The sequence below is a fragment of the Asparagus officinalis genome, chromosome 7 (genome assembly GCF_001876935.1).
Source record: "Asparagus officinalis chromosome 7, Aspof.V1, whole genome shotgun sequence".
In the NCBI taxonomy this organism is placed as follows: Eukaryota; Viridiplantae; Streptophyta; class Magnoliopsida; order Asparagales; family Asparagaceae; genus Asparagus; species Asparagus officinalis.
Window position 1 is genome coordinate 41,607,968 of NC_033800.1, and position 22,710 is coordinate 41,630,677.

The 22,710-nt window shown below is 38.8% G+C and overlaps 1 protein-coding gene across 1 annotated transcript in view; it reads right to left on the bottom strand.

Moving 5' to 3' along the window:
• LOC109847033 (calmodulin-binding transcription activator 6-like) overlaps positions 1-22,710 on the bottom strand; it is a 59,903-nt gene that overhangs the window by 6,035 nt on the left and 31,158 nt on the right. Inside the window, exons 6-12 of the mRNA XM_020416277.1 lie at positions 16,096-16,276; positions 15,407-15,511; positions 15,274-15,314; positions 14,051-14,494; positions 11,722-12,431; positions 9,879-10,434; positions 3-253 (exon numbers count right to left, since the gene is read on the bottom strand). Of these exons, the coding sequence (XP_020271866.1) occupies positions 3-253; positions 9,879-10,434; positions 11,722-12,431; positions 14,051-14,494; positions 15,274-15,314; positions 15,407-15,511; positions 16,096-16,276 (2,288 nt within the window). The remainder of the gene's footprint in view (positions 1-2; positions 254-9,878; positions 10,435-11,721; positions 12,432-14,050; positions 14,495-15,273; positions 15,315-15,406; positions 15,512-16,095; positions 16,277-22,710) is intronic.

The following is a 22,710-nucleotide window of genomic DNA, read 5'->3' on the forward strand; positions in this document are numbered from 1 at the left end:
ACATTGATTGCACTTTTACAACAGAACTTTTGACTCTCTCCTCAGCTTGTTCTCGACCAGCTCGGAAGAAATCCTCCTCTGCGACATCCTCTTCTTGTTCCTTATCCACTTTCATTGCCTGTGGACTTTCAGTCTGGATACCACGCAAACCTTTCCTCTTCAAGCGCCATCGAAGAACCGCTTTCTCAAGCACTCCAACTGACCAGATAATTTTGCTATACTGTCTCCTCACTTGGTGGCCTCGGAATACAGCCTAGAAATAGATCATAGTTATTAAGCAACGAATGGAACACTCGAAAAAATGGTCACTTGCAAAGAACTTATCTATTTATGTGAGTCTTTACGTTGCAGTTACATCAAGCATGTCTTTTTTGCCAACTTATAGATAAAGTCTTGATGCAAATATTAATTCAATCACCATGCAAAAAAGAACATAAAGAATAATGATGTATAATCAACATATAGGTTATTGGGCTTATTTGCAATGCATGGTAGCTCATCCAAATCGGCAATCTGAATAGCGCATTATGGTCTAAACAACCATAAAATATACAGGGTATGTACAACTAGAAGTGTCTGAGCTACAGCACAACAATGATCTAAACAAAATATGCAAGTAATTCATCTTAAAACATAATTTTTGGATAATTTAATCTTTAAAAAATATTTTATTGGATACATGAATTAATTTTCTCAACAGCTCTATGGTGAAGCATAAATTCCAAATAATAATTAAAAATAGGTATTGGATAATTTAATCTTTAAAAAATATTTTATTGGATACATGAATTAATTTTCTCAATAGCTCTATGGTGAAGCATAAACTCCAAATAATAATTCAAATAGGTAAAAGCATATAGGAAAAGTGGCTAATTTGGACAAAGTATCAAACTGACATTCATAGCGACCTATGTTGCATGGGTATTGGTACGGGTATGGGTTCTTGTATGGGTATGGGCACGGGACATGGCAAATTTGTAAAAAGGCAGGGTACGGGGACACAGTTACAAACATATTTATACACATATATTATATATTGAAATTAATAATTTATACAAGAACAAGGATGTAATAGCTAGTTTTGAGGGAATGCTTTAGGAACTGATAATTTTTGCTATGTAAGGGCCCATCAAGTTTTGGATTGATTTAATTATATAAAGGCCCATTAGTTGTCAAACTTTAATCTAGCTAGCCCATTAGCCTAAAACCCCAACTTCAAATTTTCCTCAATCACCTCACCACTTCCTCCTATACTGTAAATTTTTTTCACGTAGAGGAATCAAAAATCAAATCTCCAAGTGACCAACCCCCACCCTAGAAAATCTCTAACTATCTAATAACCTTATCTCTTTAAAATCTTATCCATCTCCTCTACCTTTCCTTCATAGTAGCTCTCAAAAAAAAATCCAAGCGGAAAGAAAAAGAGAGAACGGAGAAAAAAAAAATTAGAGGAGGATCGGGGGTGCTCAAGGAGAAGGGACAGATAGAGATTTTAAACTTCAAAGTTCAATTATTATTTTGGCAAGCATTTCTTATCATTCAACTCTTTTATGTTCATGATCATCTTATCTAAATACTAGTATTTCTTCCTAAAAATCATGAGGAATAAATTGTAGTTGGATTTTATCATATTTTATTAATTACAATGCTGTAGAAAAAATCTTTACACTTTATGCAAGCATTTTTCTTCTAGATAAGGATATTTTTCTAACCAGGACATAACTCTTCTTTTATATTTTTCTTATAATTCGAAAATTGTAGTTATCATCTATTTCCGGTTAAGTTTTGTATAACTATGTATTTTCGGATTCATTTTTTTAACCTATTAATAAAACTACTACTTCTAAGAGCAAGTGCAGCAAGCTCCCAGTTGGGAGTCCTAATCAGCAAGCTCCCAAGAGCTCTCAAGAGTCAAGACATGACCCACCATTTCCAATGCCACATCACCCTACTAACTAATGTTGATCTTCAACAAACTCCTAGTTAGGAGCTTCACAATATCAAAAAAAACCCTCTTCTATTTTAGTTTTGTAACAATATCAAAAAAACATTCTTCCATTTAACAACTATTTTCAACTTGGGTTTTGGGTTTAAAAGTAGGGGGGGGTTTGTAAAAAAAAAAATTTAATGCTTGGGAGCTCCCAAGAGCTCTGGTGGGCCCCACTGGCCACATCAGCCCAGGGAGCCCCTTGGGAGCTTGCTGGGAGTTTGTTGGAGGGGGGGTTCACGAGCTCCCACCGCCACGTAGGCCTTGAGAGCGGCGGTGGAAGTTTGGTGCACTTGCTCTAAATAATTTGTGTTAGCCTAGTAATCAGAAATTACATGTTATACATTTTGGTACAGTGGCTTATTTTCATAGACATGTGGTTGGCCTAGTGGTTAGGAGACTTCTTTGCTAACTCCTTAGTCACGAGTTCAATCCCATGATCATTATTTTTATGCCTATTAGGTATTTTGTCTGCTCCAACAAGAAATTCAATTTTCCTTTAACCCTTAATTCCTATAATGAGTAAATTTAGCTAATAAACAAATAAAAGAACAACCAAGGATTTTTCTAACTAAACCATATCTTCTATTTATGTGTAAATTTCCTTTTTTAAAAATAAAATTATTTTTAATAATATCGTTCTTAGTATTATTTATGTACAACAGAAAATTTGAGTTTTCTAAATCCTTCATGCATTACTTATCTTTTTTTCTTTAGGATTATAACTAATACTGTAATTAAAGTTTCGGATATGGATTTGACATGAAAAGTCTTTGGCATGGTGGTTAGTTGGTTTATATGCTATGTCCTTAGTCTCTGATTCGAACCCCAAGGCCTTTGATTTTACACAAAATTTTATTTGGGTAATGTTACATTAAACGCTGGGCGTTTCTAAGCGTCGGACTTGACGCCCAGCGCTTAGTCGTCTAGGCGGGCGCTTAAACGGTTTCTGGGCGTTTTTTTTTTAATTGTGATACTTGAAGATAAATATATATATATATATATACTCAATCAAAGATGCATAAATACTAAAATACCAATACTGTTAACTAAATTGCTTGGTTTACCAATTGCAATAGCCCTTTATATGTTTATACTTCTCAACTCAAATTATAAGTTCATCTCAACAATAAAAAACTAATTCTCAACTCAAATTACTATTAACTTATAAGTTACTGTTAAGTTTAAGTTAACAATAAACTTAAACTTAACTTTAATGTTAACTAAAATATTGTTAACTTATGTTTACTGTTTACTTAAACTTAAGTTTACTATCAATAAAAAACTTAATATTAACTTAAACTTAAGTTTACTGTTAACTTACACTTCTTAAGTTTAAGTTACTGTTGTTAACTAACTTAAATAGATATTTAAGAAGTACTATTTACCTTGTTAGTAGTTACAGAGATCGGGAGATTTCGACAATGTTACAGAAGACGCTAGACAGAGTAGGCGTTTGAACGAGCGCCTAGCACCTAGACGCCTGGGCGTACGCCTAGACGGGGCCTAGGCGATTGACTATTTTTAAATTATTTAATTATAATAATTAATAAAAATATGTATTAAATTTATATAAATTTTAAAAAAAGATAGCAATCTTAGTTCCACAATAAATCATGCATACTTAGATACTAAATAGCCAAAATAATAATTAACAAGGCTAGAGTCTAAGATGTTTTATTTTTTATTTTTAATTATAATAATTGATAGTGAATGTCAATGTTATAGAAAGCTTAGATGCCAGACTGTTATCTAGGCGGATTTCTTTCTTTATTTAAGTGATGGTTGATGAGATTTTGCTAAAGGTCGGAGGAGGTAGTGAAGATGTTCATATTTGGAGGTTAATAGAGTTTGGAGGACGTGTAGGCTACAACACATAAAATCACAATCAAGGCCTATAGGGTGCAATCCATGTAAGCAGATAATGCTCCTCTAAACACTCGTAAAATCTAGGTGGATAGCCTAAATACCGTCTTGACGTTAGGCGCTAGTTAGGCGGCCTAGGTACCGCCTAGGCCTAGGCGTACGTCTAAGCGGATTAGGCGAAGATTTTTTAAACGGTGCATTTGGGTATGTTTTTGAACTCAAAACCCGACCCGGTTGGGGTCACCATCAACGAGACCCGCTTGGGAACCTTACCCAATTCAGACCTACTATCAACCCGATCAGCTTGGGTCTAAAACACATAAATACCCAATATGTTTGGGTGTATAACTCAAATTACAGACTCGTTTGACTTTTTACTCAACAAAAAAAAAAGAAATTAGATTTGTGGATCTTTAAGCTATCAAACCAAACCCGTTGACCTTTTTTTTACACTAAATAATTACGTTATTTATTTTTTTCTTTTTTGATAAGTGAAGATATGTCATTTGACAATGTGTTTGAATACCCAATGCCATTGTTTGATCACCTAATGACATTTAATAGGGTCGATTGTGCATAAAGACAACTTTCGTCAAATTATGATTCATAAGTGCGCTATCATGACTATACCCTCAACATCGATATCTCGGTGTGAGAAGTTTCTCTTAATTATTACTATTATATAATAGCATCAACTAGATGATGCATCCATCTTGATTGGACATGTTCCGATCACAGTTATTTTTAATAGTTTTGCGGAAACCGTTCCACGGTAACTTTGTGGTTAGCGAACAATATTTCATGCACAACCATTGAAAATAAATAGATAAATATGAGGTTTAATAAAGGGAAATTGGGTGGAGAATATAAAGTGTATAGAAACGGGCTTATGCACATTCTTGATATTCTAAATTATATATAAGAGCCAAGGACCAATACTTGACTTAAAGCCGTGTTTCCAGTACGGTTTATGGGAACCTGATTTGTATACATAAAATATTCTCCTCTAATTCAAATAACATCTAAGATAATAATAATTTACTTGTGTGCATTGTGATAGACTTTATCTTGACATCTACAATTGCCGTTTCTTTTATCACCTTGAATTTAGGTTTCATTTTTTTATATCTGCCACATACACTTGCATGCACACCATTTCTTCATTTTACATGCTTATTAGGAGTTTTCTGATTCTCCTAAGGTTTGTGTACCCCAGACTCAGAGACTGCTCTTTCTTTGCAAGATCGAGTATTTTGAGGATCAGGCCCATTGACACTGACAGTGATCACATTCTATCCTATCCATTCTCAGTTTCAGTTGGTGTAGGTAGTTATTTGATCCAGACTTTCCTTTGAGCCACATGTGGCTTTTCAAAACTATGATTTTTTTGTTATTCCTTTTCATTCTGGATAGTTGTGGACTTGTACTTAAAACTCTGTCTTTCCAGAGATATTTTTTTCCTATATATTTCTTTGTTATCTTAGTTACATGCTCTGTAGTGTAGTTTTGATGGTATATCTGTATACATCTAAAGATATTTTTTCCTATATATTTCTTTGTTACCTTAGTTACATGCTTTGTAGTGTAGTTTTGGTAGTATATCTGTATACAGGGTGACCTAAAGGTGTGAATGTGACCGAGTGGTTGCATTGCCGGCCGAGTCATGTTCCAAATGCCTACATTTTGGAACCGGTGCGTGACAAGATTTTTACTTAGTATCAAAGCCAGGTTAGATAATTGTTGCCTCATCCTGTATGCAAGTAAAAACTAAGATCAGGCCAAAACCAGAACATGTATAGAATGTGTTCTTTCCTCCTCAGAAATACGTCATTTGATTCCTAACACCTTGATTCTCAAGTCCTAATTTTGACCAATCTCATTTCAGGCGATTACTGTGGCCCCAAAACATCGCCCCCCTACTCTAATTGGCCCTGAGGGACAGCAGGTCGATTAGGCTAATCTTGCAGAAGCGATTAGGAAGTTGGTAGCTCATAATCGTCAAAGAGATGGGCAACAGCAGGCTGCAAGGCTAGGCAATGTGTCTGATTTTCAAAAGCTCAACACACAACACTTCGTTGGGATTGAAGGTGGATATGAGGCCTTGATGTGGTTGCAGATCATGGACCGACTATTAGGGGCAGTAAAAATACCGGATGAAGATAGAGTTGATGTTGTACAGTTGCAGCTCGTAAATATAGCCAGGACCTGGTGGGACGCAGAGGAGAAGCTTCATAAGCCAATTTCATAGGAGACATTCCGGGAAAGCTTCCTAGAGATATTTTCCCCTAAGACAGCTCGTCTTGAGATGCAGAGACAGTTTGTTACGTTGAGACAGAGAACTAGTATTGTATATAAGTATGCATCAAAATTTATCAAGCTCAGCAGGTTTGTCCTGGGCATGGTGTCCAATGACGTGGATAAGGAACATGTTCATGCAGGATCTAAATTTTGAGATCCAGATGCAAATTTACAGTCAGAAGGGGATTGAGACTTATACTGATGTCTGAGAGGTAGCTTGAAAAGCAGAATAATTGATTGAGATCATGAACTTGGTGAAGAGAAAGGTAAACAAGCGCTCTGTAGGACATACATCAAGGGATAATAAGTAGAAGCCTCAAATGGGAGGAGCACCAGCCAAGCGCCAGCAGATAGCGACTCCAAGGTTAGCTCCATAGGCAACTAACATGATTTGTTATTTTTACAATAAACCTGGGCACTTGATGGACTGTATGAAAGCTAATGGGTTATGCCTAACATGTAGAGCGACGAATCATCAGCTTACCACTTGCCCTAGTAGACGAGTTTCAAGAGGAGCGTTAGGGGGAGCGATAGTACTAGCAAGCCAAGCTAGACAGGGTGGACAACAAAGGGGACCATCACTTCCTACTCAGCAGCAGATGTTCCGAGGACATTAGAGAGGGCAATAATTTTAAGGCCAGAGACAGTGGAAAGGTCCACAGTTTCAACACTCATACAAACCGCAGTATCAGTAGAAACGCCCAGGGCAGTACAGTCAGTAGGTTCAACAACAGCAAAGATAATGTCAGGTTCTGACACTTACCGCTGAGCAGACAGACGCATCTGGTGATGTGATCACATGTACCATTTTGATTTATTCAGTCCCTGCATTATCCTACTTGATTCTAGGGCATCACACTGTTTTATATCCGCTCAGTTCATTGCACGACACACCATACTATGCGATAGTTTAGATATGGTCTGAAATATCTATACAGGTAGTGGGGTGTTAATGTCTAGTAGAAAGAGTAAGAGATGCCTAATAGTAGTCTAAATTTATGAGCAGTGGCAAAGTGATGGAGCAGCCAGAGTATCGAGCAGGCATGGATGGAGTAATAACTTAGATAGAGGTAGAGGACAAGTCCATACCAAAAATTATCGAGGAGTTCCTTCATGTTTTCCCTGATGAGTTGCCAGACCAGATAGAGATATAGAGTTTGTCATCGATCTAATTTCAGGAGTTGCACCAATCTCAGAACCACCTTATCGGATGCCGATAGTAGATTTAGAGGAGTTGCGAAAGCAGGTCCAGGAGTATCTCGATAAAAAATTTATCATGCTTAGCACTTCACCTTGGGGAGCACCGGTGGTGTAAGTGCCAAAGGCAGACGGTAGCTGAAGGATGTGTATTGACTATAGGGAGTTGAATCGGGTTACCACAAAAAATAGGTACCCGGTTCCTAGGATTGATGATCTTTTCTATCAACTCGGAGAAACTAGGGTGTTTTTTGAGCTGGACCTCAGGTCAGGTTATCATCAGTTGAAGGTGAGGAATGAAGAGATACCCAAGATTGCATTCCGCACACAGTACGGGCACTATGAGCTCTTGGTGACGTCGTTCGGAGTGACAAATGCTCCATCTACATTTATAAGTTTGATGAGCAAATGTGTTTTCCTAGTATCTTGACCAGTTTGTGGTGGTGTTCATCGATGACATTCTTATATACTCTAAGACCAAGAAAGATCATGCAGAGCATCTACAGACGGTGTTAAAAATCCCGCGGAACGAGAAGCTCTATGGGAAATTGAATAAGTATGAGCTCTGACTGGAGCAAGTGTCCTTCCTGGAGCATGTGATTTCAGGAACATGCATCTCTGTGGACCTAAAGAAGGTTGACCTAAAGAAGGTTGATGCGGTGTTGAGGTTGTATCCGCCTACATCTGTGACAGAAGTGCGAAGTTATTTAGGGATGGCTGGATACTATAGGAAATTCATAAAGAATTTCGTTAAGATTGCAGGACCACTTACTAGGTTGACTCGAAAGGAGGTTAAGTTTGTGTGGACTCAGGAGTGTCAAACAGCATTTGAGGAGTTGAAGAAGTTGACGACAACACCAATTTTGACAATTTCGGATCAATTCTGGATGAATCAGGAGGATTTGTAGTGCACATAGATGCTTCCGGTTTAGGTTTAGGTTGTGTTCTGATGCACCAGGGAAAGGTAGTAGCTTATACGCCTAGACATCTGAAGGCGCATGAGAACTACCCGGTTCATGATTTGGAGTTGGTGGCGTTAGTTTGCATTGAAGCTATGACGACACTATCTTTTAGGGCAGAGAGTGGAGGCGTACACAGATCATAAAAGTTTAAAGTATATCTTCACTCAGAAGGAGCTCAACATGAGGCAGTGTATATAAGCGAGTTTATGCGCATTCTTGATATCCTGAGTTATATATAAGGGCTAAGGGCTAATACTTGACTTGAAGCCGTGTTCCCAGTACGGCTTACGGGAACCCGATTTATATACATGAAATATTCTCCTCTAATTCAAATAATATCTAAGATAATAATAATTTGCTTGTGTGCATTGTGATAGACTTTATCTTGACATCTACAATTGGCATTTCTTTTATCACCTTGAATTTAGGTTTCATCTTTTTTTAATATCTGTCACATACACTTACATGCACACAAATTTTTTATTTTACATGCTTATTGGGAGTTTTCTGACTCCCTAAGGTTTGCGTATCCTAGACTTGGAGACTGCTCTTTCTTTGCAAGATCGAGTATTTTGAGGACCAGGCCTAGCGGCAGTGATCACACTCTATCCTATCCATTCTCATTTTAGTTGGTGTAGGTATTTATTTGATTCAGACTTTCCTTTGAGCCACATGTAGCTTTTCAAAACTACGATTTTTTTGTTACTCGTTTTCATTCTGGATAGTTGTGGACTTGTACTTGAACTGTCTTTTCAGAGAATTTTTTTTCCTATATATTTCTTTGTTATCTTAGTTACATGTTCTGTAGTGTAGTTTTGATGATATGTTTGTATACAGGATGACCTAGTGACGTGAATGTGACCGAGTGGTTGCATTGTTGGCCGAGTCACGTTCCAAATGCCTACATTTTGGAATCGGGGCATGACAATGGATGAGGATTAAATTTTCTAACATTTTAATGTTTCTTTTATTACGCAAACTATAATTTGGAAAATCACTAGTTTTTGAAATAAATATCTAGACGACCCTTCAAAAGCATAATTCGGAATATAACCTATGTCCACCGAGTTTCAAGAAATAGATGTGAAGTGTATGATATATGTCCAAAAAATGTATTGACAGATGTTTTAACTTAAAACTTGTCTTGTAAAATTGAATACATATCCGAATAAATGTATGCATATATGCAAGGAGTGTCCAATGAGTTTGGGTATGGGTACGAGTACATGTCGGATACAGGCACGACTTCAGACTAGAAGTACTCAGGTAACACAGATGGTGAGTTGGCGACCCATGGTGATCTCCACCTTTAGCTAGGACATGATCTAATGGTTATCATCTTTAATCCTCAGTTATATGTGAACTCTATGTATGGCTAGGCAGGCATTTTTTTTGGCACTCAAATCGGCTATCCATGAGTTCGTGTTTTCTTTCTTTCTTTCTTTCTTTTTGCCTTTCTTTCTTGCTAATATCAAAGGATAATTTGGAATCACAGAGCTTCATTAACATAAATATATAGTTATGTGTTAACCACCAAACAAGGAAGATAGTTTGTTTCAAAGGCTTACTTGGATTTTGATTGCTTGCCTACGCATGTTGAGGAAATTCTTGCGCGCTTGCCAAGTGCGGAAATAGCTTTGTATATGTGCAGCAGCTTTCATCAACCTTCGCCTGCTATAATTCCGAAATGCATGCTGAATCTTAAGAGCAGCAACTATCTGGGCAGCATCCAAAACAGGGTTTGCCAGCTGGACTGCTTTTGTTTGCTGCTTTAGAGAACGTTCCCTGAATGCTGCTTGTATACGATCTGCTGCATCAGCAGCATTGCGATATGCTGCTAATGATTCTTTCAAGCATAACTCCTGTTCACTAAGGTTTTCAGAATAATCAGAGTTAAGTACATTGTGCGAAGTTGGTGGCGGAGATGCAGTTATGTTCCCTGATCGTGACATAGCCAGAACATGTGCTGTTAATGCCTTCTCTGCAAGATATGCAGCCAAGCCTTCATAGCCCTCTTTTGATGCTAAATCAGCAGCAGTGCATCCTCCAGGATTTGCTGGAGTGGGATCTGTAACCAAGCTTGCATTTGCCCCAGCAGTTAAAAGAGCAGCAACCGTTTTCTCCCTGAAATACACAGATTTAATGTTAGAACAGAACATATATAAAAGCAATATGAGAGAGAAACATAACGTGACATTACTTTCCTACATGATAGCTCTATCTATACTTCCCTTCTTATTCACAATACTACAGAGTCTGAACCTGTCTCTCTGGGCAATGCAGTACTAACCACTGCAAATTTATGAGACCCATAGCTCGATCCCATATATGATCCCCCAAATTAATGGTAGTGATTGTTTCAGTTTTATTGTAGATATAGCTTCGGGGTTTAAGCTTTGAGGTTCACCAACAAAACTGTATCTATGTATTGCCCATTCCAGTTTTGTATATTCATATGGTTTGATTGAAATTTATTGTTTATCTTTTCTTTAACTTTTGCTTCTAAGTAACTTCATGACTACTCACTTTCTCCGGGACGGAACAGATACCAGGAAAACACTTCATTTTACTCTAAAAAAAGTAAAAAAGTAAATTTTTTTTCCTGCCATGCAACTTCCAATCAGAAATTTGGAACATTTAAGCTAACATATTCTACAAGATAATATTTATCGTGATCTTTAGCTACAACTAAATTCGAACAAACAAGAACTCAAGAAAGTTGTTGTCAATGCATATTCAAGGCTTGCACACTCTTGGTTGAGGCCTTAGAAAGATGTATATCATGTTTCAACTGATCAAAAGATGGTAACGACATTGGAGAAGCTGTCATATATTATTCCATTATATGTAATTACTGACATATCACATGCACACATACATGCAGGTGACCATAAGAATACATGGCACATGTGAGTACCCACATAGACGTGCCCACACGAGATAAAGAGAAACGAATAAATATAAGAACGAGAAATTAGCATTTGTATTACACCTCAATGGGTGATTGTTGGAAGATGTGAAATCTGCCTTGTTAGTCATGTAATTCAAGTCCCTGAAACCAATTTATGCGATTAAGCTACACAAAGTAATGTTTATCAAGACGGTGGTTTTTAACTCACAGAGTTCTGCCTATTGATATTCCTACTATACATCTCTAAGGTATCAATACTCACACAGGCCAACAGAAGCTATTAAATACTGCATAAGTGTCTTCTTTTTTTATCTAGGATATGAATAGAGATCTTCTGCTGCCAAGTCTCTACAGATACATGTTGTGTAATAAGCACTAAAAGAAGACAAACTCAAGAGAGAATGCAATTTAAAAGTCAGTTCAGGATTTGATTGATAAACAATCCACTACATTATTAACTCCTAAAGAAAGCAAAAAAGTGCAGTGAGAGAAAAGACTACCTCCCATAAGAGGCAGCCCAGTGTAGGGCTGTCCAGCCAGAAGCATCTCGAAAATCTAAGGAAAATCCTGACAATGAGAATAAACGAACAGCCCATGCATAATCCAAAATGGCACACAGATGAATGGCTCCTTGACCCTGACTGTCAAGAGGAGTTATCTTGCATCCTTCAGCTAGTTTAAGCAATAACCATTCGTGTAACTTGTTTTTCAGAAATAGCTCAAACAAATCCTGATCATCTGAAATTTCATTATCTTCTCTTAATTTTAGCAGGCTCAACCAATCGTTTTCCAGTAAAGGAGAGGAGAGCAAGTCATATTTTTTTGCTTCCTTCAAGGACTTCGGTTGAATCTTGTTGGATAAAATAGAAATGTTGTTGGATGTTGAGAAAAGCAGATGACAAAGCCTTATTTGCACCTGACTTAATGACTTGTTTGATTTGTCACTGTCTTTTTCCATGGAATTCAACACACCACTCGATTGAAGACTTGGAAGAGGGCGATGCTCAAAACCAAGGATCTGGCTAATAGGCGTGCGACCATCCAAAGTCAAAAAGAATTTCACTAAGCCAGGAACGGCTGAGGAGGTTGTACAACGGTAAACACCATTTTGAACCATTTCTGCAGCAATAGATGTTTCACCGAAGACACAAAATACCTTGGATCCGCTTAAATGTTTGTATGGTTCGTTAAAATGTCCAACCACCAAAACCTGTAGTATTGCTCCAAATGTTAGTTATACTTGAGATGTACATAACATAAAGAAGTATTATAGTTTGCCTGTGAATTTTCTGCTAACCTAATCCAGTATCGGTAACAAGTGGTTGTACACTTCTGATATATATCTTAAGCAATGCTAGGTGAAGCAAGGGCACAACTTACAGTCAATGGTTACCTGTTTTCTGCTCTTCTTGTATCCGTGTTAAGATTTTAGAGGAAAGAATTTATGCGGAAGGAATGTAAACATACAACCACATGATAATATAGGATATAGCTACTTGCTAACATAGCAAAGTAGGCTATATAGTGACTCAAATTACAAAGCAGCCACCAGATTCCATTGGCACCACAAGTGGCTTAAAGAGATTCATTGATTTCATCAAACGACAAATGAGATTATAAAGTATTATAAATAAATAACTGATTCATTTGTTGACAATCGCTTTCTGTTAACCGATTTTCACATCATGTTCATTTGCTTTGTTGTCGCTCATCTAAGCTGTAGTCATGATGCCCAACATCATTCATCAAACTGTCATGTCAACTATATTGCATAGCTTATTATGCAACACTCAAAGGCTCATTAACTAATGTCAGAAATTGTATACTAGTTTTAGATTCATGGATGGACCATACCAAAGAAGCCTACTGTGCTGATACAAAAAAATGAGAGGTTGGTTGAATTAGTAAAATGGAACTAGGGCTTCTTAGTTCTTAGTATGAGAAAATAATCTTGAGATTCAATAAACTTTACAAAAAAAAGTTTCTGGTTTCCAATGAGTACTTATAATAAGTTTAGGTGGTGGACTAACCAGTGGCGGAGCCAAGAATTCATAGTATTGGTTTCACTATATATATAATAGACGCTATAACTAATTTCTCATATTCAAAATATATCAGGAACTTTAATATGAGAAAAATTAGTTCCTGATATATTTTGAATATGAGAAAAATTAGTTATAGCGTCTATTATATATATAGTGAAACCAATACTAACATTAGTGGACTAACCATGTTTTGAAATTGTTGCATTATTGACTCATTCAAAATACGACTAAATACATCCTTTTCCTTTTCAATGTAAATTACTAACTTGCTAACATTTAACGGAATTAAGGGTTTGGAGTCTTTGGACCACCAAAGGCTTGGCCCATTTACGGTTTGGGTTTGGGCTATCTAAATTATAAATGGGTCACTATCCATTATTTAATTTGATAATGGGTTCACTAATGAATCAAAAGCTATTATGTACCCAAGGAACTTTTGCTAGAGGACGGTGTCACTTAGACACCACTCTCCACCTTCCTTAAGGTACCTCCGCCCCTGGGACTAACTAGGGCGTCTTAGAAGGCTAAATGATGTTTATGAACACAACGATTTTATAGAGGCTGGATCATTATAATAAAACAGTCATTTGATCACATTTGTAGATGGTGTAAAATCTAGCTCCATATATTTTAGAATCTCTTTTCAGGTAGGATGATTTTGATAGGTTCAAGATCGAATTTCAAAGATTTGGCTTATAATGACAAACAAAAAGACATTGATGTAATAATGCAAGATGATGCAGTCCAGCAAATGAGTAACTTTGATCAGGTGAAGGGGAAAAACCTTGGTTTCGGCACTGGAATAAGCCCACTGAGGTGAAACGTCCACAATATTGAAAATTGGCACTTGCATACAGAACTGATCCATTGGCTGAAATGCATCTGATTTATCACCACCTGCAATAGAGGCATCAAACTGCACACTATCCAATGACTGAAGTGATTCATTATTCACATAATTCCACCTTCCAAAACTATCTTGACTAGTTAAGATCTCATCAGCAATAAGCCTTGGCATTTCACTACTACCATCAAGAGTTGACTTTAAGTCTATCACTTGAGGAGGAGGAGGATTGAAATAGTCGAAGAAAGGAGACTGGCTATTGTGCTCTACCACTGTCTGAAAATTTCTGTTGTTTCCTTGTTTAACACCATCGAATCCGCTATTGTTAATTACTTCACTTGAATGCTCAGAAGAAGTTACCCCTTGTGATGAAAGGAAACTACCCTGTATCAAAAGCCAAAATGCAACCTCAATTCTTAATCACCAGTAGAGAGAAGTATTGAACTAGAATTGCAAGTCATTATATGTTAGGTTAACAAATATATTCCATCCCAAGACAAGAATTGCAGATATGCAATTGTAGAATTTGTACACTACTTGATAGATCTTTTCTCAAGAGAAAGTTAGATAAATCTGTAAATTCAAAATATGAAAGTGTAGGAAATAACTGGTTTACAAGTTTAGAACATTGCAAATAAAATAAGACAAGAAATATTATTAATGGTAGAAAGAGATCAAACATTGTATAGACGAGGTCATTCAGACATTGTTGCAACTAATGTAACAAACAGTAACTGATCAAACAAATGGCACTGGATGAAATAAACATTTGAATTTCTGATATATAGGAAACCAATGGAGAGTTATGATATTTAAAGAAATACAAGATACAGGAAATGGGGATGGGGTGGAGGTGGCGACTTGGAGGTGGTTTGCTGGTTACAGCAATCAAAAGGAGAATGAAATAGCAGAATGACCTACCATTCAGGTGAGAAAATAAAGGGCAAACTAGGTTGGTTAGCTGGAAAATTGAAGAGAGGGCTCCATGACAAACCATGACCTATGTCATAAAGCAAGTGAAGCATTATACTGGGTGACAAGGATTCACATAATAGGCCACATAATCATAATAACTAATTTGCTAATAATTCATTATTACCATGAAATACAACCAAGATAATCCGCAGGAATGAATCTACCTCAGCAATCAGACAACTACTTACATTATTTGGGGAATTTAACAGCTCATATTGCAGATGCTGACCTGAGGATGAATTATAACTTTTAGCATGAGATAAAGGCGAAAAGATTTCTCGTTTCAGACACCAATTGGAAAACAGTTTGCCGAACAGTTACCTTCCGTATGTGAACCTACGCCAATATACGGCTCTTCAAGATCACCCCAGTCAAAGTTATTATTCTGAGTTTGAACATGTTCATTGACTGGGTATAAACCTGAACCTGTTACATGATGATCACAGAAAAAAGCTGAGATAAGAGTTTGGGTACATAATACTAATTACTAAGCATGCCACATGTGACACATGTCAAGAAAGTTTTAAGTCCTTCTGTCCTGTGGATGGCAAGACTATCGCAAGTTCAACAACATAAGTAGTAAAAGTCGACTATTACGAAAACTATAGAACATTTTACAATAAGAAAGTCAAGTTTTAAAGTGAAATTTGGAACATAGAGATGTCGCTGGGAATGGATGGCTGTAGTAGTACAAGCTACATAAGCATGATACATTCTGGTGCATATATCTATACAACATATTAAGAGAAGCTTCCCTTTTGATTTGTATGAGCCACAAATTTAGAATGCCAAAAATGCTATCACACTATAAAAAACAAAGGAAATTCCCTTGCACTTGAAAAAAAACCCAAAAAAAAAATCTAACAAACAACTCAGTCCATTGAGAACTCGACTACGACACTCTTCCACGTTTTCTGTCACGGACGCATTGTGTGCATCAGGATACCAGTTGGAAATAAAAACAAACTACAATTAATTCCATAGGCACCTACACTGTAGACTTTTCTTACCAGAGTAAATAGCTTGCGCCTCTCCAGAGTTTATTTCTTCTGAATGAACTGCAGAACCAGACAGGTCTGAATGAGCTGAACCAGAGTTTGAATTTATCGGTGTTACTGGAGAGTTCCTCATGTTATTGTAGGGAATAGGGCCGGTAGATTCCAATGCTTGAGGGTTGGGAATAATAGACTCCTGATAGTAAATACAGAAATGAGTAGAATGAGCAGAAAACATGTAATGTTAAGTGCATATTAAATTCGAGAGGACATTATTCATTTCAATCGGCAGCTATCAGAGACAAACATCATCAATAAGTGCACCTTTTCCTATGAATCCTATCGAAGTCATGTTGTCTATAAAGACTGCTCTATTAAAGATTAACAAAATTCAAATAACAAGACTATCAATCAAACGTGCAATCTGCCGTTTCACTTTACACTAATTTCCTAGGTAATCTTGCTTCTAAACCAGGAACACCAATTGACGGGTAGGAAATGCACAAAATTGGTTTCTGTCAAACAAGCAACAACTATAAATCAACTAGATAAACAGGGAACATCATAAGATTTCTTATAAGATTAAATACATCTATGGTCAATAGGTAGAGAAATTATTTCATTAAATCCATAAATAATAGTCAAAAAAATAATGGCAATGTGATTTTGACCGGAATGCTAAAGGAGAAGGATGGAAAAGTGCAATAGTCCTTGCTTCTTGTTCATGCTACAATGGTAATTTGGAACTCTCTTCCCTTTCTCACCTAGTAGTTCATCAAGAAAAGCTTTTGAGAGTGATTGTGGTGTAATAAAATTTGTTTTTAATCTGTATACGCCCTCAAATCTATAATATTTTAATTTACCCTCCAAATCTTCATATTTACCAATTTACTGACTAATTTACAGTTAAATCTTTGGATTACCTATAATTTCTGTTAGAGAATAAGCTTGATTTATACCCCCATCTTTTTTTGCAAAATATCACTAAATTACCTGTACATCATTAATCAACCCACTAGTCAGTCTCACTCCCATATAAGAAAAATAAAAGGGGGGNAGCACCGGAGCTCTCTGAAGTTTTGGGTTTAGGGAGATAGAAAATGAGGGTAGAATAGGAATTTTACCCTAATTTTGTTAGAAGCAAAAGTTAAATTGAGGACCAAACTGATGGATTGGAGGTGTGATTTGAGGGTAAATTGACAAATATGAATATTTGAGGGGCAATCGTAGAAAACCATAAGTTTGATGGGTGTATAGGTGAAAACACCCAAAAATTTTAGTAAGGGCAATTGATTTTTGGTACAACATGTGTTTGAGTTGCCCAAAGGTCTAATGTGTTGTTTGGTTGTACATTGTAGTTCATCTACATCCAACTAGAATAAAATCAATTGAGTAATTTGAAAAAATAATTTGCTTTGTAAGACGAAGAATAATGGAAGAAAATGCAGCACGGTGGGTAATGGCACATGGGTTCATGACAATGGGCACGTAGGACAATTAATTGGCAAGGTATATCATGCGAAACATGTGAAAAGAAGTAGTGTAGGAGAGGAGAGAGCGATAAATATCAATGCACAGTATCCTTTATTCAAAATATAAACGTGGCAATATCGTTTCATTTGGATTTTGGATCTTTTTTTTTTTGGTTGGTGGTTGGGGGCGCGGTGGGGGTGGAATGAAGGTATACTCTCCTAATCTTAACTCTTTTTCCCAATCTTACCAAATTTAGGGAACACATGCTCCTCGATTGCATGAGCTTTTAACGTGTAGCGTTAAAAAAATGTCTCAGGAATAAAAAATATAGGTCCTGCCGACAGGCTATACTAGGTTTTATGCCTCAGACTTCCTAGGTTATGGTTGATGTGACTCAAAATTCGCACCACTTAATAAAAGCCTGATGTCAGGCTGAGACTAGTAACATAAGCTTGGTTAAGTTCTTGTTTCGCCACTTTCCAGTCCATTCTGCAAAAAATCCTATTACATGGAAGGGCTCGCATTATAGACCAATACCATACATTATAAATCCTTTTTGTTTTTTCCCTTTTTTATTTGAATAAAGGTTTTAGCAATTGATAATTGATAATACAAAAACCCTAACCCTATTATGAGATCTCTTGGGCTTATATAGGCCCTACACAACTTACACATAACCCCCTACATATATTACTAATGTCAACACTCCTCCTCAAGATGGGCGAAAGATATCCACTAAGCCCATCTTGTCACATCCTCTAATCATGTCTAATGAGCTAAGTCCTTTAGTCAGACAATCTGCTGCCTGGTCCTTAGTTGAAACATGACTTAGCTCCAGTAGTCCACTATCCAACTTCTCTTTGATGAAGAACCTATCGATCTCGATGTGTTTGGTTCTATCATGCTGCACTGGGTTGTTGGCGATACTGATAGCTGACTTGTTGTCACACTATAACTTTATCTTAGCTCCTTGATCCAGCTTCAGCTCAACCAGCATACTCTTCAACCATAACAACTCAGCAACTCCTAAGGCCATAGCTCTATACTCTGCCTCAGCTGTTGATCTCGCCACCACTGATTGCTTCTTGCTCTTCCACGAGACTAAGTTGCCTCCTATAAAGATGCAGTATCCCGAGGTGGACCTCCTGTCATTAGCACAGCTAGCCCAATCAGAGTCGCAATAACCCTCGATGCTCACATGTCCATTTTTTCTGAATATCAGTCCCTTTCCAGGGGCACTCTTCAGATATCTCAGAATCTGGTACACAGCGTCCATATGACCCTTCCTTGGATCATGCATGTAGCGGCTCACCACGCTCACTGCAAAAGAGATATCGGGACGTGTGTGACTCAGATAGATCAACCTCCCTACCAGCCTTTGGTATCTGTCACGATCAACTGGTTCTCCAGCCTCAGCACCCAGCTTGAACTTCTGGTCGATCGGTGTAGTTGCAGGTTTACACCCTAACATCCCTGTCTCTTTAAGAAGATCCAGTGCATACTTTCTCTGGGATAGGACGATCCCCTCCGCTCCTCGAGCTATCTCTATTCCAAGAAAGTATCGAAGCAAGCCAAGATCTTTCACCTCGAACTCCTTACCCAGTCTCACTTTGAGTTTGGCAATCTCCTCCTCATCATCCCCTGTAATGATCATATCATCCACATATACCGCAAGCACAGTGATGTAACCTTCATTTCGTCGGAAGAACACGGTATGATCAGCGTTAATCTGCCGGTATCCCATACCTATCATAGCCCGCCTAAATCTGTCGAACCAAGCACGAGGAGATTGTTTCAGGCCATATAGAGACTTCTTCAATCTGCAGACCTTGCCCACTGTCTGTTCTGTGTTGAATCCTGGCGGAATTTCCATGTATACCTCTTCCACCAGATCTCCATGAAGAAATGCATTCTTCACATCTAATTGGTGTAGCTTCCATCCACCATTTACTGCCAGAGAGATCAAGGTTCGAACAGTGCTCATCTTCGCCACTGGTGCAAAAGTCTCATCATAATCGATGTCGTATGTCTGACTATATCCTTTTGCCACCAGACGAGCTTTGTAGCGCTCAACCTGTCCATCTGGATTCTGCTTCACAGTGAAGACCCACTTGCATCCAACTGCTCTCTTCCCTTTTGGTAGTTTTACTAACTCCCAAGTGCGGTTCTTCTCAAGGGCCCTTAGCTCTTCGTGCATAGCAGCTTTCCATTTCTGGTCCTTCTTTGCAACCTGCCAATTGTTAGGTATAGTAACAGAGTCCAATGATGCAATGAATGCTCCATATGCAGGGTGGATGTTAGAATATGATACAAACTGAGCAAGATCCCAACCATATCTATCGGGAGGATTTCCCGCATTACTGCGAGTAGTCCTCCGTACAGTTATTGGTGTGGGAGGAATAGGAAGAGAAATGGAGTCACCTTGAGAGGAATCTTGTGGTGGTGTAGGTGTCTCTGGAGTCGGGGCAGGCGTTGGCAAGGGACTTGGCACCAGTGGCACTGTAGGTACTGTTGGTACTGTTCCCGCAATTTGTTTCCCCTTCCTACTATAGGTAAGTAGTTCTCCCTGAGCCGTTGGCCTAACACCTCTTGTCTCAATCTCCTCGTCGTCTTCATTCACTTGCTCCTCCTCAACCAAGTCTCCTTCCCAAGGAATCGTTACAGAAATTGATTTTTCCGATCTCTCACCATTCTCAGACATTGATTTCTCCACATTCTCCTCCTCTCGCCGCATACTTCCAGTATTAGGCGAGTTATCAACGGATGAAGTTACCTTCCGGGTGTAATATGGCTCGAGTTCTCGAAAGTGCACATCCATACTCACAAACAACCTTTTCTCCACCGGGCTCCAGCAAACATAGCCCTTCTGAGTAGCAGAATATCCCACAAAAATACATTTCACCGCTCTAGGGGCAAGCTTCCCGACTGATGGCCTGTTGTCTTTCACAAAGCACACACAGCCAAACACCTTGAGTGGAAGAAGCCCACCATTATCTCCCTTCAACAACTCACACGGAGACTTCCAATCCAGCACTCTCGAGGGCATTCTGTTGATTAGTGCTGCCGCGGTCAACACTGCTTGTCCCCATAATGTTTCTGGGACATTCATAGAGATCATCATACTTCTAGCAACCTCTAAAAGATGTCTATTCTTTCTTTCCGCTACTCCATTTTGAGCAGGTGTGTATGGACACGTAGTCTGGTGTTGTATTCCCTGAGCTGACAAGTATTCCCCAAACGTTTTGTTAGTATACTCTGTCCCATTATCAGATCTTAATACCTTCACCACAGCGCCGTATTGAGTCTGAGCATACCTATGAAAATTTTGAAAGCAACTAAACACTTCACTCTTATTTTTCATCAGGTACAACCAAGTAACGCGGGAGAAACAATCAATAAAAGTAACAAAATACTTGTATCCATTCATAGAACTTGTAGAACAAGGTCCCCAAACATCTGAATGTATCAGTTCGAATACACGAGAACTCCTATGACCAGAACTTACGTAAGAACTTCTAGTAAGTTTTCCAAGCTCACATGCATCACATACAAGGTGCTGCTTATTTGCTTTCTCAAATAGAGATGGATACAACCTACTTAAAACATTAAAAGATGAGTGTCCCAAACGCTGGTGATGAAGCATCAACACACTCTCAGCACTCATCTCAGATCCTACTTCTGCTCTCTCTATCATTGACACCAATGCTGAATCCAGTCCTTCACGATCCAGATACCACAGTCCACTACGCCATGTGCCAGTCCCAAGTCTCCGCCCTGTCCCCTTCTCCTGGAAGATCACCTTGGGAATATCAAAGGAAACAATGCATTTTAGTTGAAGGATGATAGCACTAATGGATAAAAGGTTGACTGGAAAGGAAGGAGCATGCAAAACATTGGACAAAGTTACTGAACCAGTACAATCAACTATACCCTTACCAACCACAGGCTGAAATGTACCATCAGCTGTTTGAATACTATCAGGCGATGCTAGGTGAGTATATGATGAGAACTCACTAGCATTACCTGTCACATGTCGAGACGCACCGGAGTCGACTATCCATTCTGATGATTTGTCGGAAGATATGGAAGCAAGAGCATGTATGTCATCAGTACCTTTGGTCGGATGAGCATAGGTAGCAGTGTTGCCTCTGACGAAGAATGATGTGGATGCCTCCTCTGTCCCACTCCTCCTGTCTCCATCCCCTGCTACTTGCTGCTTTCTCCTGAGTATCGCCAGGAGCGCCTGATCCTCCTCAGTAAAGATCACCTCAGCTTCTTCTCCTCCTTCTGCTATCATCAGATTCGCCCGGTTGCCTGCTCCCCTTCCACCTCGTCGACCCCCACGGCCACGACCACGCCCTCCGAACTGTCCACGTCCACCCGAATCTCCTTCCTTAGGTGGCTTGGTGCAAGCATGCCTTAGATGACCCACTTCACCGCAGTTGTAGCACTGCCGAGTCTCTCCCCTGGATCCATTATTGTTAGATGCTGCTAAAGCTGACTTCACCACAGGAAGTCCACATGTCCCTGCCTGCAGCTTAATGCGAGTCTCCTCCTGGATCATAGCTGAGACAGCCTCCTCAAGCGAGGGAATTTTCGGCTGAGCTAGCAGTAATGCAATTCGCTGAGCGAACTCTGATGTCAATCCCTTAAGAAACACCATAGTCCTCTCCTGTAGAAAGGCCTCCCGCTCTTTACATCCTGGGTCCTTGCAGCTTGCCCGGGGAGAAAAATGGTCATAATCCAGCCACAGACGCTCCAGCTCTGTAGCATATTCTTGTACAGTCCTCTCTCCCTGGACTGTGGCGTCAATCTCTCCTTTAATCTGGAACACCCTCAGGTTATTCCCCACTCTATCATAGGTCCTCCTCAACTTTTCCCAGACGTCCTTCACCTTCTCAATGCCATCTACTGTGGCGGCGATCGTCGGGACCAACGAGTTGAGAAGCCAGATGTACACCAACATATGAGTGGACTTCCACTCATCTCGTCCTCCCGAGTCCTCATCCGGTTCTGTCTTCTCTCCGGTCAAGTAACCCTCCAGGTTCCTCCCTGCAAGGGTGTATCTCACCCGTCGTGACCAACTCAGGTAGGTACTCGGTCCATCAAGCTTCAGATCGATGGTCGGAAGCTCCAACTTCTTCGATGGTCTTGTCG